This window comes from Somniosus microcephalus, chromosome 2 (assembly GCF_052327205.1).
Source record: "Somniosus microcephalus isolate GS21.2 chromosome 2, FLI_Smic_1.0, whole genome shotgun sequence".
Taxonomy (NCBI): Eukaryota; Metazoa; Chordata; class Chondrichthyes; order Squaliformes; family Somniosidae; genus Somniosus; species Somniosus microcephalus.
The window spans coordinates 29808979-29836852 of NC_140988.1; the positions used below are offsets into that span (position 1 = coordinate 29808979).

At 39.7% G+C, this 27874-nt stretch overlaps 1 protein-coding gene across 1 annotated transcript in view; it reads left to right on the forward strand.

Annotated features, from left to right (window-relative positions):
• The window catches only part of LOC147122642 (TBC1 domain family member 14-like), a 96082-nt gene extending 68462 nt beyond the window's left edge, over window positions 1-27620 (forward strand). Inside the window, exons 4-14 of the mRNA XM_086008335.1 lie at window positions 4516-4634; window positions 7265-7347; window positions 7951-8068; window positions 9218-9324; window positions 10520-10600; window positions 11538-11632; window positions 12456-12527; window positions 14583-14711; window positions 16708-16817; window positions 20314-20572; window positions 23044-27620. Coding sequence (XP_085864461.1) covers window positions 4516-4634; window positions 7265-7347; window positions 7951-8068; window positions 9218-9324; window positions 10520-10600; window positions 11538-11632; window positions 12456-12527; window positions 14583-14711; window positions 16708-16817; window positions 20314-20572; window positions 23044-23109 — 1239 coding nt within the window. The 3' untranslated portion in view covers window positions 23110-27620. The remainder of the gene's footprint in view (window positions 1-4515; window positions 4635-7264; window positions 7348-7950; window positions 8069-9217; window positions 9325-10519; window positions 10601-11537; window positions 11633-12455; window positions 12528-14582; window positions 14712-16707; window positions 16818-20313; window positions 20573-23043) is intronic.
• Window positions 27621-27874: the final 254 nt, after the last annotated feature.

The window sequence follows — 27874 nt, forward strand, 5'->3', positions numbered from 1 at the left end:
TGGGTTTATCACACAAAAATACACATTTTTAATCCGTGTCAATCCACCACCTGTGAGTAAACGATTTCAAATTACTGAAAGTAACTGTGGAAAATAGTTTTGCATATTTTTTTGTTGGCTTGGGTTACAGTAGTCAGTTCCGTAGTAAACTTTAAAAAAAAATTCAAAAGCTTTTAAAACACACCTAATATTGTCCTTGCTCCCAAAAGATCCAGCTTAATTTTTGGAGCCTCAAAGGCCTGGAAACGAGTGCAATTAGCGGAAACTCCCAATGGTGATTAATTCTACCTGGGGGGTGTGGCCAGTTTTGTGGGCGGGGCCTGCTAGTGCAGTGTTTTTAAAACCAGCGCAAAAGACCGCGGAAACTCTTGGCGCTGAGCTTGATTTGTGCTTAAAATTCCGCAATCTTTTGCACCATTTTTGTTAATTTTGGACGAATTGCGCCGAAAAAGAAGCGCAATCGAGCGGAAGCTGCTGCCCGCTGTTCCAATTACATATTTTAGGAGTGATGTCAGGATAATGCATGCACATGAATAGTGACCTCTTGATCCACTTTATATCTCCAAACCTTTCCATGGTTTTACAGTGGTATATTGTATATGGCTATCAAAGTTCTTAACTGTTCCTTGGCTATTAAATGTATTTCTCTAATAGTCTTGCACCGGGTTTCTTGCTCTTTTGTGGTTAAAACATCATTTTCCCATCCATTCACCTTCTCCAACCAGCCATGCAATCTTATCTTTGTGACGTTAGAATCCTGGAAATTTCAGCACATCAGGCTATCCACCCCGTCAGGTGCTGCTCCTACAGTACTATCTAAACCCATTTCCCTTTACTTTCTCTGTCCCTTTTAATGTTTTTCTTCAGATGTTTAATTCCCTGTTGTGATTGACTCATCTTCAGCAGTTACTTGTGATAAAGTATTGGCAGAATAGCATGAGACAGGTAAATGTGTGGCTCGCAACATCGGGTAGGAGAGAAGGGTTTTAATTCTTGGAACAGTCAGGTGAGTTCTGAAATGGGAGGTTGTTCAAACAGTGTGGTCTTCACCATTACTGTACTGGAGCCAATATATTGGTGGAGTGGGGATTGATTTTAAACTAGTGTGGCAAGAAAGGGACATTTCAAGATCTGGAAACAAACAGCATAGAATTGAACTATATTGGGAGTATGTTGAAAGTAGAGCATTTAGATCTATCTAAGAATGAGTATTTGACTAATGGAGGGGGGATCAGGAGGAGTGGGAACACTGGAGGGCTGCATCAAAGAGTGGAGGCAAGTGTCTTAATCTTGCATTTGTGTACATTATTTTCAGAATAAACTTTGTTGTCTGGAGCTCTGTGATTGTGGTAAGGATAGAGGATAGGCCAGGAGGTGATGGTGCGTTTTATGTAAAAGGGAAGTGGAATCATTCAACCTGGATTCAAAACAAACAAGTTAGAGGGGTTATGGATTAAGATGAGGGGAAGAAGCTAGTTGTTGGGATCTGTTAGCCTCACTCCGACTCACTGACCTCTATGAATGCTGAACTATGCAAACAGATTAGGGGGCTATATTATAAATATAGATATGTCCAAATAAAGATACAGAGTGGGCAATCTATCGAAGTATCTAGATTGTTGACAAGTGATGAGACTAAGGAAGGAGATTAAACATTGGAGCAATGGACTAAATGATGCAGGTGTACAGAATACAATACAGGCAAATGACTGGGGTGGTGGGGTATTACTGGATCATTGAAATGGTCTGCACAGTTGTGTGGTGGTAAATAAGGCAAATAGAATCTTGGATTGTATTGCACATGGACTAGATTACAAATTACATTGTTACTGAAGCTACACAGTGCATTGGTTCATCCTCATCTGGAGTACTGTGTGCAGTTCTGGTCCCCATGTTACAGGAAGGGCATCATGGCACTAGAAAAGGTGCAATAAAGAGCTACAGGAAACTCTTTCGTATCCGGCACAGACGGGACCGGGATGGTGCCGGTTGATTAAAAATTCCGGATGACGGAGAGGGTTATCTACCGAGGCTATTTTTAACAAACAAAAATAAAAAAATCAAGAAATGTGCAGGATAATTGGGTACTCACCTACAGAATGTTGTTTTAAATGGATGGTGGAAGATGCTTGATTAAGTACAGTAATGCCAGTTGAGGGTAATCCATAACTCTTTAATTACTTAACAGTAAAACAAAACTTATAAACGACTGTATACTGTAGTTTTCAGAGTGAGAATTTTGCCAGTTATTAGAATTCTGGATATTTAGGTGCCGTTTAAACAAGAGTTTCCTGTACCCATCTAATATCTGGCATCAGACACCATAGCCACAAGGAAAGAATTCAGAAGCTGAGTTACAAGAGCAGGCCAGAGGCTGGGAATTCTGCGGCGAGTGTCTCGCCTCCTGACTCCCCAAAGCCTTTCCACCATCTACAAGGCACAAGTCAGGAGTGTGATGGAATACTCTCCACTTGCCTGGATGAGTGCAGCTCCAACAACACTCGAAGCTCGACACCATTCCGGATAAAGCAGGCTGCTTGATTGTCACTCCATCCACCACCTTCAACATTCACTCCCTCCGCCACCGGTGCACTGTGGCTGCAGTGTGTACCATCTACAAGATGCACTGCAGCAACTTGCCAAAGCTCCTTCAACAGCACCTTCCAAACCCACGACCTCTACCACTTAGAAGGACAAGGGCAACAGATGCATGGGAACATCACCACCTACAAGTTCCCCTCCAAGCCACACACCATCCTGACTTGGACCTGTATCGCCGTTCCTTCACTGTCGCTGGGCCAAAATCCTGGAACTCCCTTCCTAACAGCATTGTGGGTGTACCTACACCATATGGACTGCAGCGGTTCAAGAAGGTGGCTCACCACCATCTTCTCGAGGGCAATTAGGGATGGGCACTAAATGCAGGCCTAGCCAGCCAGCGACGCCCACATCCCATCAATGAATTTTAAAAAAACTAGAGAAGACTGAAAGGGGCTCTTAGTAAGGTATCGACCAGTTGAATCCTGAGAAACTGTTCAGCCTTTCTCCGAGGACAGTAGCGAGGGGGCTTAGAGGAGGAAAGGTGAGTGGACTGATCAGATTAAGCTATTTCACACACTGGGTGGTAAATGTTTGAAATGGATTGCCCAGAAAGGTAATTGAGGCTAATCAACGGTACTCATTTTTAAGATGGAGCTGGACGAGCATTTTGGTGAGAATAGGGATATAAGTAGTGAACTGTCTGTTTTTCATCTCTAGCCAGCTAGATGGACCAAAATCACCTTTTCTGGGGTGTTGTATATTCCTGTGTTGCTGTTTGATATTCTAATGATGCTTTACCAAAAGAACCTTCCAATTTTCCCCTTTATACTTTGACATCAGCAACAACTTGCATTTAGATAGCACCTTTAACATACTAAAACATCCCCAGGCATTACCGAACCACATAAGGAGATTTTAGGACACGTGACCAAAAGCTTAGTCAAAGTTTTAAGCAGTGTCTTAAAGGAGGAGAGAGATGTGAAGAGGCTTAGGGAGGGAATTCCAGAGCTTAGGGGCTAGGCAGCTGAAGGCACGGCCACCAATGGTGCAGTAATGAAAATCAGGGATGCGCAAGAGTCTAGAATTGGAGGAGCACAGAGATCTTGGAGGGTTGTAGGGCTGGAGGAGGTTACAAAGATGGGAAGGGGTGAGGCCATGGAAAGATTTGAAAACGAGGATGATCATTTTAAAATCGAATCATTGCCAGACTGGGAGCCAATGTCGGTGAGCGAGCACAAGGGCGATGGGTGAACGGCACTTGGTGCGTGTTAGGATATGGGCAGCAGAGTTTTGGATGAGCTCAGGTTTACGGAGGTGCAAGGTGGGAGGCCAGCCATGATGTAACCGTGAGTTTTTGCATTCTTGCTACCGATTCACCACTGACTAGTGGAAAGAATTTTTTATTATTTACTCAAACCCTTTCATAATTTTGAATACTTGTCAGATTGCCTTTATACTTCTCTGTTCTAGTGAGTCCAACTTGACTTTGTCTCTTGTAATTATATCCTCTTATCCCATTGTAACTATATCCTCTTATCCCATATCAACTATCAAATATATGTTGCAACATTTCCATGACACTGAAATCTTTTCTACAATAGGATTCCCAAAGCTGTACATAGTACTCCAATTGTGTCTTCAACAATATCTTGTACAAATTCCTTACTTGTGTATTCAATGGCATAAATGTAAAATCCTGAATTCCACTGTGTGCTTTCTATTGCTTTAAAGGATTTGTGCATGGGTAAGTGTAGCTTGCTTGGGAGGGACAGGTGACTTGGGATTTATGGTTCCCAAAGCTCCCCACCACTGGGTTTTCCCTCGTGTCATATATTCGGGTCTGTTGTCGACCAGTTGATAGACATCGATTGGTAGTATTTACTTGAAGAGAGTATTTGGTTTATGGCTGATTAAACCTGTAGAATTAGTTAGTAGTAGTCTTGGCGATACAAGTAAATTATTTATTTTGTACAGGAATATGAAGAAAGATCTAGGAGAGCCCAGAAGTCCCCCTCTCCTAATCAGAGTGTGAGGAAAAACCTAGACTTTGAGCCTCTTTCCACAACAGCACTTATCCTTGAGGACAGGCCAGCGTAAGTATTAAATAACTGTACTTTCTTATTCCCTAACCTTTTCTCTCATTTTTAGAGTTCAATAGCAAGAAGATTGTACACCCTAAAGTACTTTGTGTTCTCCTGTGAAGAACAATATATGAAATAAAACTAGATAAGAGTTAAAATCAGATGATGATGGGCATGTATTTTTCTGACTACAATGCTAAATTGGCTTGTTGGTAGATCCTCCTATATTGAATAATACCAATGTGTGAAGACCCTAAAGATGAAATGTAGGATTGATCTGTCAATTTTTTCTAGCTTTTTTTTGGAGGCTGGAGGATGTTGAGTTTCTTAAAGTTTAATTGTTTATCTATTATACTATATGGAATATTGGAGACTGATACATGCAAAACTGTAGTGGCAAAGCTCAAACTCTAATTTACTATATCCTACATAGTGATTATTGAGAATGAGTTGATGGATCCACTTTGCAAAAAACAAATGTATAATAACCCAAAACTTTTACATTTTAATTACCCAATGTGTGGCTGTTGTGGTAGACAAAAATGGGTTTGGCTGTGATGCCCCCATGGTTAAATTGCCTGAATGCATTCATCGTCTAAGCTAACACATGAAGGATAACCAATTTGTTTGAGACTGACTGACTGGCTTCCTATGAAACTGTCTCCCATGAGGAGTCCATACCATCAGTAGAAGTGGTGAGAAGAAATGCATTTAATAACCACGGCAAATCAATTCTATATCATGTTATTCTAAATAGCTCCGTGGGTAAACTGCTACTCTGTGTGGTACTGAGCCATACAGACCTAGAACAATGCAAGTTTGATGCCTGGCGTGTGCAGAGTTAGCTAACCTTTGGTGGGTGGCAGTTGGGACACGACAATTGGCTTCAACATCTTCAATTTAGGTGAGAGGCAATAAACATCAACCAGGGTTGCTGCTACTTCTCATCTAGTGATTTATCACTGTCTTTGCGTAGACACTGGTTGAGGTTGAGCTTGGCTGTGATTCCCTAATGTCAAATAGCCACTGTTCATGCTCACATGTAAAGGATGCTATGTGGTTCCAGTGGTGCTTCTGCCCTCTGTGGCAACATGCCCCAGTGTGCGTAATGCCTTTGGGAAGAGGTGGGATAGTAGCAAGGAAAGTGAAGGTAGACTGTTTGGAAATTGCATTGATGGAACTTTTTAATCATTTGTTTCTTGCAACCAGCCTATTAGGGCGAAGACAGCACATGTGCAACACTCTGGCGTTGAGTCAGCTTTGTTTCTAATCATTTGAATAGGAAACTGCTGAATGCTTTCCAGGAAAGGTGCCATAGAAAGTATTTGCAACATAAATGTTTAGTGGAACTGAGAAACATATACCACCTGCTTCTCTCTCTTTCCCCCCCCCCCCCCCCCCCACCCCCCCGCCAACAAAAAAATACTCAGCTCACATTAAGGTTCTTAAATTTTTTAATAATAATCCAAAGCTTTTGTTAAATTACTCGTGCAGAATCAGATCTCGAGGGGAGCAGATGAAAATGACTGACATATGAGACACTTGAACTTCTTGCCCGCTGACTCTAATGCAGTGCAATAGCTGGAAAGGCTTCAGCCTAATTCTACAATGGTTTCAGTTTCAATTTGGGAAGGATTTGACCGTTGCGTGGGTGGGAAAATGAGTTGTGGGGATAGTGACTATTGGGAAGAAACATTGAGGATTGGTCGGAGGTGTGGGGGGGGTGTGGTGGAGGGAAGAAGAGTTGGTCTCTGGAAAAAGTGGGTTGAAGCCCCACTCCAAAAGTTGAGCACAGAATTTAGGTTGATATTTCTGCACATGACTGAGGGAGTGCTGCATTATTAGATTGATTTTGAAGGTGATGTTAAAATGACCCCATCCACCTGCTCGGGTGGATTTAAAAGACCCCATGGCACTATTGGAAGAACAAGGGACTTGTGCTGTCCTGCTCATCCAACACCAACCACCAAATTGGTCATTATCTCATTTCTTCATGGACATTGTGAGCAACCTTTGCCTACATAAGTGATTGCACTTCAAAAGTAAGTCATTGCCTGTGAAGTACTTTGGAGATGAAATGAGTTGTTCAAATCTTTATTACTCTCTTACAGTACAGTAGTGAAGAGAGGGGTTAGAGCAAGTGATGAGGTAGTGAGCATTTGTTTTTTTCCTTTCTTGATTCCCTCCTCCTGTGTCAAGGGGACATCTCGTGCTTGGTATGGTTCATTGGGTGATGGCAGCATGCTGCTATCTCACTGAAGTGTTTCATTAATTCTTTGAGCATTCCTCCTCCATCTGTGCCAAGTTATTGAGCTTCCTAAGCTGCTAATGTATAAAATTCATTTCTTGACTGTTTTATAACTTTTAGTACTACCCAATTACTTTTGATTCACTAGTACTGTATGTTCTATAGAACTCGTGCTTAAGGTTAATACAGGAGTATCAGTTAAAAAAGAAATTTATTTGCTGTGCCATATTCAAATGTGTGTCAGTTGCTGAATTACTTGTACCTTTGCTGGAACTGTATTGCATATCTTGGACCCAAAATGCTTCATTGTGTCTGACTATTTTCTATTCTGAGCTGTTGCAATAGTTAGTAAGTTAACAAGCACTGAGTAACTGATCCTTTTATATCTCTTTAGGAATCTCCCTGCAAAACCTGCAGAAGAAGCTCAGAAACACAGACAACAGTACGAGGAGATGGTGGCTCAAGTAAAAAAACGAGGTTACATGCCGGTCTTCTCCATTTGTTGTATTGCTATATTTTTTGTGGCAGGTTTCAGGGAGATGGGCTGAATTTTCAACTTGGTGATATGAAGCAGTGCTCTGAATGCAGGTTTATTTTCAAAATTGGTCAATGGGGTCATTTTAACCTGAACTGCCTGGTGGGAAACTGATGGGATCGGATCTGTTTTACACCCTGCTCCATTTTACTTTCCATTTGAATGGGCAGTCGCTCCAATCCAGTCAGTTTTCAGCCTGGCAGGTTAGGTTAAAATTACTTCCAAGATCTTACATTGCATGCTCATTTTCTGCAGTTAATGATTTATTCATAGCTGGCAGTGTTTATGAATGAAAAATGTATCGAGGTTCTGTGCATCTTGTTGATCAGAATTTTGTGCAGCTGATCCCGAAGAGTGCTAGCACAGTATCTTTTTCTGCTGAATTGTTTTCAGCCAAAGGCTTGAAAGTGAGTTTTTCTGGGGGGGGGCGGGGTATACTATTCTGGAATGCCACTGTTCTCGTTGTGTCTTTGGGGTGTTTGTATAGAAAGTCGTCTTCAAATCGCAGAATTTTATATTAAGTTTATGGTGTTTGTTCCATGCAGAGCAAAAAGATGCTCAGAGGCGAAGAAAGCTGCTGGAAGACAGGTGTAAACTGGAAGAAACCATTGGTAATGCTGTGGTGACCTGGAACAATGAAATCCTACCCAACTGGGAGGCTATGTGAGTGGGAGAGAAACTAATCTACTTTTACATTATAATATGAAGACGATTTGTATAAATACTTGCTAGATTCTTACCACTGTTCCATTGGACTAATGTAATACATAATGGCCATAGAATTTTCTTCAAAGTATTCGCTATCTTGCAATAATTATGACAGGAGGTGATTAAAGCTCTGAAATTTCTCCCAACCTTATAACACACACTTAAATCGCTGACCAGTTACATTTCCTACGTGGCTTAACTGTGATTTCAGCAGTACATGAATCAGAGTATTTTTTTCCCCCTGAATTTTCTCCCCTCTGTTCCTGAAGGAACTAACCTCCTGCCAGGGTAGAGTTTCACAGCCACGCTTGGGTGTTCTGCATGTGTGAGCCTACAAAATCTGTGGTGTTTGGCTATTTGGGCAAGGGGGAGGGCATTAAAGTGAGTCACAGCTTGCCTCCATCCAAATGGCCACACAATGCACTTTCCAGCAAGGATCCCGTTAAGAAGCTGTGCGTTCTGATGACCTTCCCCAATTCTGCTGTATGTAAGGCCTAAGCCAATGTTCCTGGTTCTTTTTTGTTCCATTAATTTGGTACCATTTGAGAGAAGACTGAATGAGGGAGAATATTGAAAGACTTCAACTGTAGGAGACCATTCTTTGAAGTTCAGCCTCCAGATGTAAAGCTCCTTCTCAGCTTACCATCTATTTCTTCCCCTTACCTTGGCTTGGAGATATTTTATCTCTTACAGATGTCTCTGCTTTTTCTGTTATTTGGTCTCAATGCTGCCTCTTCTGGTCCAAGAGCTGAGAGCGCAGTCCAAATGGAAACCTTATTATACAATACAGTGGGAAAGGATCCTTCAAAATGCAAATTTTCTTAAAAGAACAGTGTCCCAGGAGATTTCCCTGAATGGGATGGTTTATCTGTTGAGGTTGAAATTCTTTAATCGAATGTTTGCCATAGGTAATCTGAACTGCTTAATACCAGGATTTTTTCTGTCTAAGTGACATTGATTTTAATTTATTACAAATATGAACTTTATTCTAGTGAATTAAAAAAAAAAAAAATCAATGACTTTGTCTCTCGTATGTATATTTATAGTAACATACCTTTTATTAGCCATAATTGAAATTGCTTTTTTTTTTTTTAAACCCCGAAGGTGTCATTCTCGTAAAGTTCGTGATCTCTGGTGGCAAGGGATTCCTCCAAGCGTAAGAGGGAAGGTGTGGAGCTTGGCGATGGGCAATGACTTAAACATTACTCATGGTAAGTGTTGCACAGCTAACTAGCTATAATTATATTGATAAATTAGAAATATTACCTGCAGTGATTTCTAGAAAATTTATACAAGGACATTGCAGAGAATCTCTCCTGCTTTGACTTTAGAGAAGACCGTAATTTGTGTTTTACTGTGGTTTAATAGGGCTGATAAGGGGACAAATTGTCGAAGGACGTATTGGGATGCTGGATGGGGTGAGGAGGGAGATAAGTTTATATCTGATCTGGTGAGGTAATTATAGTCAAATCCAAGAGAGCTACTGTCCTTTTTTCTTTTCTCTTTTCACACCCTTCCTTTACACGCGTGTTCTATAACAATCCCGTATATTTTCCTTGCCTGTTTGCAGTACTCTTGCCATCTTCCTGTTGCTTACATCTCCTAGGTTCTCTGTCTCAATCACTGGATTATATTTGTCTCCTGGCTTGGGTTAAAAGTTGAGGTCTGCTGGTGAAAAACCTTTCCGTGCTACAATCGGGCCAGATTAAGACTATAGAAGGCACATACAACTAGCCAGTTATGATGCAGTTCTGGTTATTTTGAGATAACATGGTTTTTTTTCTATTATCCTATTAATTGTGATGTTTCTCTCATTCTTCTTCCCTGCCCCATTACAAAATTTGTTATCGGGTTTATGCACTGGTTTCACAGAATATCCCACCTGTGAGATTGCATTGTTCAAACTACAGTATCAATCTAGCTTGCAAACAGAAATCTAAATTTATGCTGCCTAGATTACAATTATTAAATCTTTAACAAAGGGTTGTGATAGTGAATAGCATTAACATGGATTTGACTTTTTTGGTGATGTGTACATCCTTTGCAGACTACACTGGTTTCTCCTCTTGGAGAACTTTCAGTACTCGCAATATGTCATATATATGTTTTTCTATTCTGTTGAGAGCCATGCTTTGTGGTAACAAGCTTCTCTGAAGTGCGCAGTTACGCACCAACTAAAATCTGATCAGTTTGGTTCTAAAGCACATTGTAATAAATATTGGTCTGGTTTTCTTTTGCAATGTCCCTGAAATTGGCATGCTATGTTCATCTACCATGCTATAAAACTCTGCTTCACTTCAAAAAAAAAAAAAAAGGTCTTTCAATTTAAATTGAATTAATTTTAATGCTTGAATTTCTTCTACAGAAGTATTATAAATTCACTTTTTAAATAATTTTGTCTTTCAGAACTGTATGATATTTGCTTAACACGGGCTAAAGACAAATGTAGATCTCTCAGTACAGCGCACTCCAATGTAGACCATGAAGGTATTTGTTTTGAGTTTAGCTGGGGGCTCACGGAAGGGTTTGAATAGAACTAACACACATTTTCCTTTTGCATCTGTTAACATTTCCAAGTATTGTATTTCTGTAAGCAGTTAATGTTGACATCTATTAAACATCTGGCTGTGCAGGTTCAGTGCCAATGTTAATAAGAAAGGGTTGACTCTTGGGCTTGTTTGGAGGTCTTCACACTGAATGGGAGGGGGTGGAAGAGAGAAGAGAATAGATTTAAATGATTAGTTAGATAGTTAACATTCAGACTGCAACATGCAACCAGTGCTCAATAATGCTGCATCTGAAGCTCAGAATCTTTATTTAATGTCAGTTAATATCTTATATTGAGGTTCTTTTTATATAATTTCTCACCGTAACATCTTCCTCTTGGTATGAGAACAGGATGGTCAGAGCTGTTAACTGATTCCCCCATGCCCAACTTCTTTGTGGAATTCCATCGAGCAGCCTGCGTAACAACTACTGAAACTCTCCCACTAGTGGTGGGGTGACCCAAGAGACTGAATTTATGGCCTGCAGGTTTGATTTGATTAGATATCCAGTCGCCTTCATTGCTGGACAGTATTTTAAACATGACCCCATCTTCAATGTCTACTGAAAATGCACTTATCCACCTATTCAATCCCTTAATGGTCAACAACAAAAAAAATCAAATTGGTTATTGTAAAATTGAAATACTCCATTTTTTTTCTAATGGGGAAATATAGTAGAAAATTATATTTGCTATTCTTTTAAAATAACAGGTACTAGAGTCAGTGAATGGTTTGTAGAAAAAATAAGTCCTTTCTGGTATTGCAATGGTTAGATATTTGGCTGCTCATTGAGGATTCTCATTTTGCAGCATCACAAACTAAACTACCAAGCAAAATATTATGTGGTACAGAATAATGTATATGTTGCTTCTTTCCAGACTTGGGATTATCTGCAGCAGACAGGGAAGCCAGTCTGGAGCTCATAAAGTTGGACATTTCTCGCACATTTCCTAACCTTTGTATATTCCAGCAGGTAAATGTTTTCAACCTTTTGAACTGTGAAACTGAGGTATATTTTGTCCACAATAGGCTAGAAGTCCAATGGAATGTGCACACACACACACATCTATATATGAATACAAAAGCTGTGCGTGTCCATTTAGCAGATTGATTAGAGAAGTATCTGTACCTAATCACTGCAGTGTCCAAACTATTGTCCAGTTATAAAATGTACTGAAAATTGAGCTAAGTTTTAACTTGTTGAATATTTGACATCTCAATCTCTTAGCCCCCTTTCACCTGGTGTTTTCCAAAGATGACCCTGGGGATTGAGACAATAACCTCCTCAATTTGCTATCGACATAATTCCCTAAATATATCTCATTGTGGTGATGAAGATGTGATTGAAAGCCAGTTTTCTATCATCTCAGAATTAAATAAATGTAAAAACTTAATAAAATGCAGGTGGTTATTATGCAGCTTGTATCGGATTATATTTAGTCTTCCAGATATGCAGGCTTTCCAATCGTACTGTGATAAACTGAGAAGCTTTTAACAATTTTTAGCACCATTGCCCAGTTCTTTCCACGATTATTGAACAGTGATTGCCATCATTGATACAAGAACCACTTTCTAAAGATGCATTTGTCCAGTATCATGCTGTTTTTAAGCAGGCTCCATTTCTCAAACGGCATGCTCTAGAAACTTCACTAGCACCATACTGCTTTCCACTTAGTTAGTCCTGTTACAGCAGCATTCAATTAAAATTATATTTATAGTGCCCTCTATATGAGCATGAAGTATTTTGAAATGCCTCTTATTTATACTGGAATAAAACTATCTACTTATTTTCACAGGGAGGTCCTTATTATGATGTACTACACAGCATTCTAGGTGCATACACCTGTTACAGACCTGATGTTGGATATGTAAGTCTCTTGCACATATGCAAAGCCGCCATGCCTCCGCCTCTCTACCGCTCTCCCTTCCTTTAAGGTGCCCCTTAGAATCTAGCTCTTTGACCAAGTTTTTGGTCACCTGTCCTAATATATCCTTGTGTGGCTCGGTGTCGAGTTTGTGTGATAACACTCCTGTGAAGCGCATTGGGACACTTACTGCGTTAACAGTGCTTTATAAATGCAAGTTGTTTTAAAAAATTTAATGAATTACAGTGCTTAATAGATTTCTTTTTGTTGTTTTAAGTCTATAATAATGAGCGTAGAAATATTCACGCTACTTCTAGAGGAAGGATGAGGGTGCTTTCCCATAATTACTAACCGTTGAGTTCCTGGTTTAATCCGAGGCAATCTAGGACAAAGGAAATTGAGCAGAGAGCTAGTCGATCAGCATAATTCCTTCATACCACCTTGTGACATTGGCGGAGCTCTGGGTACAGGTTGCCTTATTGGTCACACTTTGGGGAGGATCATGGGGAACCTTGAAGGAAGCAACTAGGAAAATGAGAGTAGAGAGAGACATAATGTTGCGGATTTTAAAAAGCTGGAAATCTGAAATAAAACCCAACAATGCTGAAAATTCACAGAAGGCTTGTCGACAAGACAAAGGATAAATTAACATTTGGGTGTGGATCCTTTGTCAGAACTGACCCCAGGCTCACTAGAAATCTTTACAGGTGCTACAGTAATGCATCTTTTTCTTGTATCCCAAATTGTGGTGATTAAAATTTTTATGCCCTTGTTACATTAGGAACACCAAGGAGTGAGAGGGATTAAGCCTCGTCATTTCACTTGTACTGACCAATGGGTCAGTGGTGTGCTGGTATACTCCAAATCAGCTTTTCTTTGCATACATTTGTTTATCGGAGCAACACAAACGCTCCTGTGAAGCACAGTGGGACATTTCCTATGCTAACAGCGCTTTATAAATGCAAGTGGTTTTAAAAATTAAATAAATTAGTGGTTTTAAGTCTATAAAAGTGAGGCACTCCCCACTTTTCATAGAGGGAATTGCAGCATCCATTGCATGTACCCTGCTTCACCTAGCTGTATAGACTTTACAATGTGAATTAACTAGTCCAAGAGGGTCAGACTTATACCAGTAAGTAGGGCAATTTCAAGACTGCATATCATGACATGGATTGGTTTCTGGACCATAATGCTCGCTTCAGCTTGTTATACTGGAGTTAGTCCGTGGTACTCCATTATTCGCTACTTGGGTAGTCTCACTAAAGACTGAGTAGTTGGTGCAAAAGTATGGTTTAGCTGCTCTAATAGAATCTGCATTCTGCTAACTAGGGCTTTTAAGAGTAATTTTATGTTACCTGTCATGGGTTTAAGAAAAGCTGTCTCAATACTGTACTGTACAATTGCCTGTTAGTTTGTAGTTAAAATATAGAACAATATTCTTTCAAAAAATAAATCTTTGAACAATGTTACCAGTGAAGTGCAAGGTACCAATAAAGACCTCTGCACCTGGCGAGTGATATCATAAATTATTCTGTACAGAAGGCGCTGAGGTATTCTACAGGAGTTGGTTGTGCGTGAGGGCTTCGACTGCAGTTAGCAACTTGGTGTTCAATTGAAGAAAGTATGCAATTTTTTTTGAGGGGTGAGTGGTGGCGGGGAGATGAAATGTTTGGAAATGACTTGAGTGTGTGGTAAATGCTTTAAGACATTAAAGTCGGTTACATCTGAAAAATAAATTTAGTTTTGCACCAAATCAAAATGAAGACTAATCTGCTTTCTGTTAATGTTAGGTAGCAACATGCAATATGTTTGACATTGAAGAGAAAAAAACTCAACACTATCTACACCAATCATTAAGATGAAATATCAATAATGTACTTGGGTCAATTAAAGGCAGTAATTCAATCAAGATTATGATCTTAAAATATTTAAACCTTGCTCTCATTTTGTAATCAGTCCTCTGATTTAGTGCATGTCTTGTCATTCTCTTCCAGCTATAATTATTTAGTCGACTAACTTATAGCCACTACATGTTCACTCTGAATGTTCTCTCAAAAGGTGCAGGGAATGTCATTCATTGCTGCTGTGCTGATTCTAAACCTGGATACTGCAGATGCCTTCATTGCCTTTGCTAACTTATTGAACAAACCATGTCAAATGGCATTTTTCCGTGTGGACCATGGCCTTGTGAGTATTTCAATGCCTTAGTCTTGTCATTTGAAAGTTCCTTGGTATAGACCAGTTCTCTGAGGAAAGTTGAAAAGCGTATGTAATTTTAAATTGTGTTATTAAATGGTGGGACTAGATTTTAAATGATATTCTGCTCAAAGGGGGAGTTTTACTAATTTCTCAGCTAGACTTTTTAAATTAAGGGTGGGAAGGTAGGGGAAAGGACAGAGCTAGACACGAGAGCAAAAACAAGATTTTGTTTGCAATGCAGAGCAGTATTAATGAATAGAGATCATGTGTATGATATGCTTTCAGGTTGCTTTTATTTCTGCAATTTTGTAGTACTAGTTAGTGCCATGATGGAGAAACTAATTGGCAGGTTACAGTAACTTTTTAGTAGTAAGGCTTAATATAGATTTTTGAAAAAAAGTTGCTTTAACAATGTAGAATATTAACAGTTGTTCACAGCACGGAAAAGTCCCTGCTTATTGTACAGAATTGCCGCATTAAGACCTGTGCCATAATCCCCAACTGAGAGGGTCAGTACGTTAGTGCATCTCTGCAGCCAATCTCGAGAAGGTGCAAAAAAGCAGCCCTGAATGGGTGTGTATTGGGTGGGGTGGGGGGAGAGTCAGTAGAGTAGAGATTATCTTCCTGACCTGCTGAGTTTTTCCAGCATTCTCTGTTGTTATCTTCCTGTACTTAACTGCCTCTAGTTTCAACTCATTAGTGGTATAGTGAACTTCTAGCATAGGAACCTTGGACTATTTTCCCTCCTAAACCCATGAGTGCTCAGGTCAGTTAGTAGCAGTGGCCCAAGATCAGTTAATTTAGCATGTATTAGAGATTGGACCAGCGCTCCTTCTTGTATATAAGGCTCTTCTACTCACTGGATAAACTCACTGACATTGGGGTAATTCTCAAAATTGCTGTTAAGCATTTTTTATACAAATCTTAACAGAAATGTTTTATATAAAGTGCAGACTGATATTTTAAAACCAGTCTTCATTAACTGTATTAATATAAATGCTTTACTTGTTTGCTGACTTTACATAATGCTGTCTCCACGATGTAAACATCCACAGTTAATTCGGGCAGTTGATTACATTGGCCAAGAAACAATAATCATTATCTATTTACATTAGGGTCAATTTCAAAGTTGCCGCTAACAGCATATTACGTACTCTATTTTTGTTTTAAAAAAACACATGTGCTTACTCACTACTTTGCCCCTTGGAGGGGAGGGAAGAAGATAGGGAGAAAAAAATAGTTTATTTCAGTCTGGTAGCTACAAAGGTAGGGTCTGGGCACTATATGTGTTAAAGAACTTGGTTTGCCAAGCTAAAAACACCAGCATGGGTGGACCAGTTGGGCCGAATGGCCTGTTTCTATGCTGTACATTCTATGCATGTATATATGTAAATATGTTGGGGACAGAGTTTATATTTCTAAATGTGAGGTAAAAAAATGTTTCGGGGGAATTTGAGACTTGGAGGGGGGAAAAGAACAGCAGAACATTTTCCATCAATTTCCATCAAAAATTCTGTTGGTGAATATTAAAACATTCACTTATATGGTGGTGCAAATGATTACACCCTTGACCCCTATAGAGATAACACTGAAATTATGGCAACAGTGCTGATAGTAATCTCTGGATGAAAGCCAAAAGTATTCAGAAGACCTAAATTCACTGAATGCAAACAGGAACTTTTGGCAAAAGTATTAATGGGTGAAGGTCTACAGTTTGGCATAGCGGGCAAATCACGTTCACATCAACGTGCCTGGTATAAGCGGTGAGGACAGCATAGTGTTTTTATATGAAGAATTTTATTTTAAAAGCCTTAACTACAGTTAGGGAAATTTTCAATAACTACTTGATGGTGATCTGGAATTGTGACACGAAATCTTGGTAGGCTAAGTATTCTTTTAACTGAATGTTGCTTATTCTAATCAATAGGAGTAAGGATTAGTTTCTTGTCATTAACAGCTTGATGCACCCTTTTCCCCATTATAGATGTTGAAATATTTTGCAGCCTTTGAGGTGTTCTTTGAGGAAAACCTACCTCGGTTGTTTGCACATTTCAAGAAAAACAACCTTACCCCAGATATTTATTTAATTGACTGGTAAGCAGTGTTTTCTTAACTGTTTGAAACTTTTAGTTAACCACTCTGACTGCAATTCAAGACTAAATTAATGCATTCCTTCTTTGATTTTTAAAAAAAAAACTTAGCGTTGCTTTTTCCTTCAGACTGTTTTATCTCCTTTGACTGATTTCTCATACTATCTAATTTTTATTTTGCATGCATTCTTTATTAAAATATGTTTTTCTCATCTCAATAGCATTAGCTGTTATTTTTAATTAGATGTTTAGTGTTTGCGATGCTTCTCTATAATGTCCTTTACCCAGAATTTGAAGTCCACATGATTTTGAAGCCATTTGATCTGTGATTTTTATGTGCTGTTTCTCATTCTGTGGCTCCTCTCTCAACCTTTTGCCACCGTTCTGCAGAATGAGACTCGTCTGTTACGAGAATGTGTTTCTCAAATTGGGATCCACTGATCCCTGGGGGTCCGTAGAGACTTTCCAGGGTGTCGGTGGCCAGATGTAATTTCAAGCCTGCTCCTCTTTATAAAACGGACACTGATTCAGTTTTTGCGTATTAGTCTCAATGGCTGGACCTGCCCCCTCGGAGGTCCACAGCTCTCTCTCACTTTGCAATGAGCACTCCCTGCCGGTCGAGCCGATTCCTCTCCCTGGTGTTGCAACCATGTGCCATCCTCAGAGTGCCTGCGGGGCCCTTCAAACACACGCCTGAACATGTTGACGCAAACACATACAATCCCACAGTGCAACTGTTGCAGAACGTGCCAGTGGGACAGTGTGGCGGTGAGACATGCTTCCAGCAGCATCGCAGCACGTTCATGGGTGCTCGTGCCCTCACTCACCTTGGTCAGCCTGCCGACGGCTTTAAAAATTGTCCAGTACTAAGTGGCTAATCGTGGCCATCTGTTGCTGCGGAGTACCCAGAATTGGTGCAAGAAGCAGGCACACCCTGCTTCAGTAAGTATTTATTTACTGATATCTGTAAGTAGATACCTGTTTTCTTAAAAGCATGATTAAAACACACTTTACATGCCGCATTCTCATGAGTATTGTATAGTATAATTTAGATGTAGGGGGTGCGAGAGGTCAGTGATTACAAATCTATTTGAAAAGGGGTCCTTCGGGGGCCCGTGATTATTAAATCGATTTGAAAAGAGGTTCTTCGGGGAGCCGTGATTATTAAATCGATTTGAAAAGGGGTCCTTCGGGGAGCCGTGATTATTAAATCGATTTGAAAAGGGGTTCTTCGGGGGTCCGTAATTATTAAATCGATTTGTAATGGGGTCCTTCGGGGGGGCCATGATTGTTAAATCGATTTGAAAAGGGGCCCTTCAACCAAAAAAGTTTGAGAACCCCTGTGTTATGGACTGGTAGCAGAGTGCTTCTGTAACTTACACTGTTTCAAAAGCGATTTAAAAATTATGTAAGCTTCCTGTAACATACCTATGATTGAACTGTAATCAGCTCTCTACTAGTTTCTTAAAGCTTTCGGTCACCCCTCTAACCTTCCTTACCGGCTTGGCATCCGTTTTCCTTATTTGTTTGCAATGTGTCTTGGTACATTTCTTGCATTAAAGGTGCTATATAAATGCAAGTTTCTGTTGGTGTCTCTTCTGGTCTCAACAGTAGTCAAGCACTCCACAAACAGGCAGACTGGGTGTTAACTGCACTTGTGTTTAAACTTTTTAGAGGTGCACTTTCATATTCTGAGAAAAAAAAAATAAGCAGTTCCTTGAAATGTTGAATGCTTTAGTGCCAGGAATCATGAATTAATCCAGTTCTCATACACACACATACTTGGTGCCAAAAAGCTTGTGGCTTTTACGCAATTTACACAAGTATAGTCTTGGAGACAATTACCACTAATATGCTGTGTTGGAAGGTTGAGGTTTAATTGAATCCCTTCCCAAGAGAAAGTGAACCTCCATGGTGGTATACTCCCACATAGTGAGTGGGGGAACCTAAAAAAGATGGGGGAAGCAAAATTTTCAAAAGCCAGAGAGGAGTAATTTGAAGTTCATCTATTTAAATCAATGGGGCTTCTAGTTCATTATTTAGCACCCTTGGAATTCTTTTTTTCATCATGGGTTGGAAATGCTTGGTAAATACACCAGCTTTCCCAGTTCTAAGATTACTAGTCAATCTCCTGTGACATTGCACACAGGCTGTCATGTCAAGTGTAGTCTTCAGGTGAAGTGGCGTTAGAGAATGGGGAAAATTAGATTACTGCGCACAGGCATAATTGGGTCCCCATTTTAAAGTTATTAATTCTGTCCTTATTTTTAGATTTCCTTAATTAATTCCAATGTCCACATTTAATATGGAAACTGCCTGTACAGTCCTCATCAGTTACACATTCCATGCTTAGCACAGCCAGCTGCCTATATCCGGCAAATGGTGCTAACAATTTTCTTTTACCATAGTTGTCAATTACAAAAGTACTGCTTATAATGTATTAAGCGTCGCGACTACTTCAGGCAGTTCCATAAGTACTGACCCTGTACTTGCCAATTTTTAAAAGGCTGTGTTGATTTCAGCCAAAGCTTCGTCTTCATGCAGTTTCAATCAGCTGTTCACACCTCGTAAAAGTGCGATTACTTTAGTGATGAGATTCTGGATGTAACTGCTAACAATTATATTATAGGCAAATCGCGTTAGCACCAATGTGCAAGCTATAAACGGTGGAGACTAAGTTTGTTATACTATATTTGCACCCTCTGGCCAGTGGTGACACTGCAGCACCTCCACTGGTGGGAGGGTGTAATTACAGCATGACAAATTTACTATAGGCAATTTCCATTATAAATACGGACATTGGCAGTTATTATGGAAAAGGTTGATGGGTAGTGCACACAGATGTAACATTTTTAGTATCTTGTACCTATTGCTTCACAGCTTTCATGTATTTTGTGCTGCTATTGAACATTTGCAATAAGTTTATTTTATCATGGTTTTACAAAGATTGTAAAGGTGAAAGTATTGACAAGTAGGACAAATGGCTTCCTCCTCGCTTTTTGCCTCCTTTGGCTTGAGCCCTGGTAATATGTATGGCACGCTTGTATTTAGCAGATTTTTAAAGGAAAAGCAAGTTACATTTCCTCAACCTGTCCTGTACCTTTTCCTACAAATTGTACAGATAGTCCCACTAGACAAATAATGAACTGGAATTATACCATGTTAGTCTAAGACCTTGTGCAGGAATGGGGCTTCCTTCAAGCATCAAGTAGACATTTGTTATCAAAATGTTTTTAAACTAGCCTGAATTTGGTACACAAATAGGAAAAGCCCTATCTGGAGTGACTTGAACAGCACATTTTCATTGGTAAAACATTGCTCCCGCAACTTTTAAAAGAACATGGCTGCCGGTATGGCCTCTATCTGCACTGTAGATTCTGTGAAGCTGTGAAGTGCCCACGGTCTATTCTTTTGTAATTTTTGAAGTAAATATTTGAATTATAAATGTTACAAGTAATACATTTTATTGGAGGCATAATGTTGTGTTTAATTCCCTTCAGGATCTTTACTCTGTACAGTAAATCTTTCCCTCTGGACCTTGCATGTCGTGTCTGGGATGTATTCTGCCGTGATGGAGAGGAGTTTCTTTTCAGAACTGCTCTGGGGATTTTAAAGATCTATGAGGATATTTTGACCCAAATGGATTTTATCCACATGGCACAGTTACTGACCAAGCTCCCTGAAGATATGTCATCTGAGGATCTGTTTGGAGCCATTGCAACCATTCAGATGCAGAGTAGAAATAAAAAGTGGGCTCAGGTAAGAGTGAAGTGAAGTTCTTTGTTACCATAAGGGAGAAAAAATTGCAACACAATAATGCCAAGCAATTTTTTTTCCTGTTTAAGATATTTAAATTGAAATATTACAAAGGAATCCATTTATAGTTTTTTCATAAGTAGAATATGTGGCATTTGGTATAAATTATAGATATATTGTTAACCGATTCAATCAGTTCTGTGCTTGATTTGTTTTCTTCTGGTTTAACTGTTACGTTGCTGCCAGACGAGAAAATTCCATTACATGTCTACTTCATGATCCTGGGAATGCCGTAACTGTTAGTTTACAGACTCTTGCTGTCATGGTCTTTTTTCCCTGTTAAAACATAAATATTGATGATGGTGGGAATAAAGAGATGTGAAAGACTAGCATTTATGTAGCTCCTTATCACATCTGAGATTTCTACACACCAAATCACTTTGCTACAGCACAGGAGGCCATTCAGCCCATCATGTCTATGCTGATAACCTCAACTGGAGCTGTCTGCTATAATGCCATTTTCTGCCCTTTTCCTTATCCTTTTTGTATTTTTCAAATACTTAACTAATTACCTTTTTAAACAATAATATCTGCCTCAATGTTATGTCGGTGATGGGCAAGCAAGATCCCACAAAACAGTGAGATGAGTTACTACTTGATCTGTTTGTGGTGATGGTTAAGGGCGGAATGCTAGCCAGGCATTGGGAGAGCTCCCTGTTCTTCTGGGATCTTAACATCCATCTGAATCATTAGAACAAGCAAACAGGGTCTTGGTTTAACATCTCATCCAAATGATGGCAATGCAGTAGTCCCTCAGTGCTGCCTAGATTATATGCTTAGGTCGTGCAATGGGCTTGAAGCAAGAGTACCATTATCTGAGCCAAGATTATGCCTTAGCTGAAGAATGTTCTGTCAATGGACTGTGAGCAAGACAAAGACCCTGTGTTCCGTGCTGTAATTGAATCCCTTTGTCATAGATCATCCTATTGTCTTCTACAAAAATGGATGTGCAAAAGGCTCCACCAGGGAGTCTTGGTAAATGAAATTCTAAACAAAAGAAACGCTGGCATTGAACTGGTGTGGAGGTACATATATATATTCTTTGGCCTTGTGCTAAAGTTTTCATTAAATTGGAAATCTCACTGGGCAGTAAAAGACAGGTGGTGTGGAAACTAGAAAAATTAAATCTGAGTGCATTGTCAGAGTTTGGGGTTAAAGCATAGTGGTTTTGTTACTGGACTAGTAATCCAGAGACATGAGTTCAAATCCCACTGTGGCAGCTAGGGGAATTTAAATTCAGTTAATTAAATAACTGGGAATTTTTTTTTTTTTTTTAAAGCTAATATCAGTAATGGTAACCGTGAAACTACCAGATTGCTGTAAAAACCCAACTGGTTCACTACTGTCCTTCAGGGAAGGAAACCTGCTGTCCTTACCTGGTCTGGCCTATATGTGACTCCAGACCCACAGCCATGTGGTTGACTCTTAACTGCCCTCTGAAATGGCCTCGCAAGCCACTCGGATGTACCAGACCGCTGTGACAAAGTCGGCACTGTGGGAATACCATCACCACGAGGACTGCAGCGGTTCAAGAAGGCAGCTCATCACCACCACCTCGAGGGTAATTAGGGATGGGCAATAAATGCTGGCCTTGCCAGCGACGCCCACATCCCATGAACGAATAAAAAAAAATTTACATGTTGGTGCATGATGCTGAGTGCCAGGAATGAAGAAGTTTCTGAAGATTGGCACTTTTTTTTTCATGGGGTGTCTTTGTAGTTTGAGATTTGGAGGCTCTTAAGCATGATGGGGGGTTTTCATTTGCCAGACACCTGTTTGGTTATGTGGCGATAGCCCATATGGCAAAAACATCTGGTAGCGTTCACTGTTGCGGCACTCAAGGTACTGAAAAAACTGCTCAGATAGAGTGGTCAATCTTTAATCGCTCCACTGTTGGAGATATACCCTACCTAGGCTTGTTCCAAAAGTGATTTCTCATTAACCTGTGTTTGTAAATCATGGAGACCTCTGTTCTGCTCTGCCAATCTCCCAACATGGAATACACTACAATCGGTCACTTCACTCCTTTAATGAAGGTGCGCATGAAACACCTTCCTGCAGAAATTCTTTCCATTCATACTTAAACTGTCACGTTCAGATTTGATGGGGCAATCAACTTTTGTTCATTTTCCCCCATTCTTCCGCCCTTCCCCTCTTCTTGTATGTACATAGACAGGGAATGCCAGCACGCTATTTGGCCTGCTTGCACCTGGGTTTTTTGTGGTCTGTAGGCTCAGTTTGACTCTGAACATTGCAGTTACCTACTGGCGCACTCGAGCTTCCAAATTGCGTTTTCAATTTAATTTTTCATATTGCAACCCTATTTATCAAGACCCAACCCTGATAGATAATCTGAAGTGCTGCACTGGTTTCATGAGTGATCAGTAATTTTTTTTTTAATTTTCCGCTCTCAGGTACTGTCAGCACTGCAAAAAGATACGAGAGAGCTGGATAAAGGAAGCCCTGCTCTGAAACGATGACCTGCATATTTGAAGCCATGTTGCAGTACATTATGACCATTAGATTCAAAAATGCAAACCAGACTCTCTGAATCAACTATCCTTGAGTTATCTGATACTAACACTGGAGTTAGCCTTAAAAGAATATATTTACATAATTGAAATCATGGATGCAGCCTTAAGTATCTTGAACAGCCTCATCTCCTATCTATCACTTTATTTAAACTATTTTAAATCCCATTAATATAGTGCAATCGAAGTATTTGCTTCGGGTCTCAATTGTTTGATCAACTGTACATAAAGCAGTTTAAGTGGATGGCGCCTACTGTACTGTCAGCGAAGTCACAAATTTGATCAACATGTGATATGTAAATCGCTCGTGTCTGCTTTCCGAGAACATGTATTGGATTGGGTTCAGTATATTTGGCAGTATAGTTTTCCTTTCATCTCCGTTGTCCTCATTTCATGCCACTTGTGTCAGGAGATCTAGGTAATGTCAAACTTAAACGATAAATTCGTGATTCCAACCATTTGACTACCTTTTTATAGCTGGAAGCATCTAACTTCAGCCCAGTTTCAAAAATGTTCATCCTTCACCTTCCCCCTGTTTACAACAAATTACATCTTTTATAATATATAACTATATTTGCATTCCTAGTAATTTGACCTAAATCTAATCTCCCCTTGAGTTAAATTAGAAGACAGAACTCTGGCTGCATCCATTCAGCATAAACTGTTTAGAATCATACCACTGAATCTTTTCATAAGCTTTACTTGTCATTGTGTTGCTACTTGTCCAAACAAATACCAGGGTAATGTTAGAAGTAATGAATAATGTACAAAAATATGATTTTCAGTAACAAAGTAAGTGTTTCTTTTTGCCGGCAACATGACAATGCAGTTTCTACATCAGCATCATCTTTATAAAACTTTCACGTCGACTGTGGCCATTGCTACAATCAATCTATCCATTGCAATTAGCAAAAAAAACAAAACAGTTAGCATATGTATGTCAGAGATTAACGCTATCTTTACAGTACATTAAGGAGCCATTGCTGTGGAGTGGCAGAAGACAGTGCTCCATGCTTGCGCACTTGATGTATGTGTGGCATGTACCTTGCCAATCTCCAACTCAGGGCAGTTTTCTCTGATTGAGAAATTGATAAGTGGCTTGCTGTACTACCAGAAGTTTAAAAGGAAAGTTTAAAAAGCAGACTTACTTTTTAATGGCTGCTGGAACGGTTGGAGATGAACTCACCTGTATCATTACTAGCAGCTTCATATTATCCTTTTGGCATTGACTTACTGAAAATATCAATGTGGCATAAAACATGTGAATTTTGGAGTTCTGGTTACATTCATAATTCATTCACCCATACTCCTCCAATGGCCCAGTTTGTAAAGCCACTGGTAACTGACCCATAATGACCAATAGCACTTGGGTCGGATTCTCGGACTGTACTTAGTTAGCAGCTCTTAGCCAGAATAGCAGGACCTCTGGGCTAAGGAGGATTTTTAAAAAATCAGCCTGGATCCCAGCTCCTGATTGCTATACAATGATCCCTATTGGAAAGTCCACACGTGTGGACATCAGGTTAGAAAAGGATTGAGCTCATCTGTGAGGCAGCGCAGTATCAGAGTGCCTGTGATGCCATAATTCATTCACACTTTCAGGAGAGTTGAGGAAATAAAACCTTTAAGAAAAGACAGTGACTCCAGTTCGGAGTTCTGGGCATATTCGTAAATCAGTCACTCCCTCTTGATGTTGGAGCTGTTGAATTAAATTATCATTTTGTAATTCAAATGATCTATCTATTCCAAATATATTTTAATCTAAAATAGTATACAACATGGTTAAATGTATTTCAAAGTTGTATACACATTAATATTTCTGATCTTTTCCCACCCTTCTTTCCTAGAAATGATTTTTCTCTTCTGCTGAAGGCAGTAACTCTTGTGTGGGTAGACTTGCAATGTACCACACCCAAGTGGCCTCTTCTTTTTGAGCCTAAACAGTGATGGTTGGGCAGGCTTTTCTACCACTGGGGCATCACTGTCATTCAGCCCTGCCCCCTCCATCCAATGTGCATGTTCCAGCAGGGGTCATTCAATGTCGAGCAGGAGCATGAGCCAATTTTCTTCCTCATCAACCGTTCGCCCATGATTTCGGTATCTAACTGTAGCAGTCCACCACTAGTATGCAGAGATCAGCTGACTCCGCACAAACCATAGATCGAACCTGCAACTTTGGAGGTTGTTGAGCATAAACAAACACTAAGGTACCTCTGACAATAAGATACTTTGACATCAAAAGGAATCTAGTCCAGTTCTGAATTCAGTCCTCATTCTGTTAAACTTTGTTGTTTGGTATTGAAATGTGTTACGACTGATGCATGTTGGGATGAGTTACTGAATTGGTGGTAATGTGCAATATGCCTGTCAGGACAGTCGCTGATTAACACTTTGTCCAGTAACATCCTGGCCTGATGGAGCTAGCACCAAAAGTTTAAACTGGAAACATCTACAGGAAACTTTCTGGTATCCGGCACGGACGGGACCGACGTGGTGCCGGTTCAGCAACAATTCCGGATAACCAAACGCTATAGTAAAAGATACGGACCTTAGAGCTCCGTATAAAGCAACAAACCCTGTAGCTTCAGAACAACATCCACACGTTGCAAGCGTCTCTGTAGCTTAGCAACAGCTGCAGCCAAACCCTTGCCTTCCTCCATTTGTTGCTGTGCAAGTAATAAAAGTTACCTGAAACCGACTCCTGAATTTTGCCGGTTAACCGACATTTCCGGTTATTTAGGGGCCGGTTAATCGAAAGTTTCCTGTAATTGCATGGCTGGATTTTGTTCCATGCTGTCAGGTTAACATGTTTGCAGGGTTAGCGGGTCAACTTCTGCTAAAATGCTTCCAAAATATTGCATTCCCAATTAACCTCAAACACTCATACTATGTTCCAACTTTACCATGCTTTATGATCAATGTACAATCAACGGTTACATGTGTTTGAATGGCCAGCTCATAATTTACACTTCTGAAGATAGGAGAACTCGGGTTTATGAACACAAAGATGCGATGACCTTCGAGTCTTGATATCATTTTGGTTTGTGTGCATGTGACCTGAAATTTCCTTAAGAGGAGTGGACTGCCCACAATACTGAAATAGATGGCCTCACCATCAAACGGTGTTGTAAGCTTTTCCATGCTTCTGTGATCATTGTGCAAATTCCTCAGAGTTGATATGTAGTAGGACTTTAATCAGCGGAGACTAGGCCGTACAGAATCAATGTCCCATCTGGGATGAATCATCCCCAAATTAAGAGGGTGGGAGGAACGCACAGCACTGTTACTATATTTGGAAACCCGATTTGAAACCAAATGCAACAAGAGATTCTATATTTTCCAGATTTAAAATTTGAATTAAAAGTGAAGCCAAAAGCATGTAACATTACACAAAGGCCAGGGCTGTGTTTTATTCTGGGCAAATTCAACAGTTAGCTCAAGTCAACAATTGTGCATCTGGGTTATGCAAAACATTGTGGCCAAAAGTGAAAAAGTATAGTACCGTATACAGGGTCACTATCCCAATGGAGGATATAAACCGTGAACTATAAACCAAGCCACTCCTTTCCTACGGACTTCTGTAGGAGATATGAATAATATGATATTAGAGGCCTGTTAGCAGGGAGCGACCTATTTGCACTTGGTATTATGTCTGTACAACCAGTACTTGTTAGGCTACTTTTTTTTCCAGTTGTTTGTGTGCAGTACTTTTATCATTCAGTGCTTTTTGTAGATGTGAGTCATCATACAGATGAAGATTTATTGTGGTAGTGTGAAGAGTTAAATGCTGCAATAATTGAATATTTGCACAGTTTCTTTGAGAGAATTTATCATGAAATATCCCCCATCTGGGGTGTAGCTAATTTAAGGACTTTCTCTTTAATTTGATTAGGTTTGAGGTACTTAGTGACAAACAATGCAATTATGATGTGTATATAAGTCTAATTGAATTCGGTTATTTCAAGTTGTACAGATTGAAATGTTTAAAGACTATGTTTATATCGGTTTTGGAGGACCATCCACAGTACCATTTCATTTTGACTGCAGTGTGATTTATTTCTTGCATTCGATTTTTTTTTTGAGACGCGTGTTGCCGTTTTCACTCCTGATTTCTGGATTTTGTGAAGTTTCTGCTGTTTCAGCATTGGAAGTGATTTTCTCACACTTTAAATATGCTTCATTAATTGTACAATCACTGGAATGCAATTGACAGTTTCAACTTTATGAAGTAACATTTTAAAAAGCACGTCTCTAGTTTTAATAATGGTACACACCCTATTAATCTTTGTAGTCTGTGTCTGTCTTGGCTGTTAATGCTTTAAACTGAGCAAAGCTGGGAAGTGTTTATTCAGCCGCTTGTGAAAGAAGCTGTATTACATACAGAATATAAGAATTCCCTTCAAATGTAAATAAGATGTTTTCCTAAAAGATCTCTGAATAAAGGCACACCTCTCATGAAATGTTTGGTCTTTGAGTTTTTTTATAGGGTCCTGCAGCTCCACAACGGTGACCCCCTTGTTACTAAGTTCAGAAGGAGTTCTGGAGACTAATTTAAACCAAAGCAGTTAATTGAGACACTAAAGGTCATTAATACAGTAGACCAAACCAGAGTATACCTTTCGAACTTTCAAAATATGGCATCAGATGTTACGGTAATGGCTTCAGGGAGATTTTGGCAACTTGGACTTCAGAGCATCACCATATCATTAGTGAA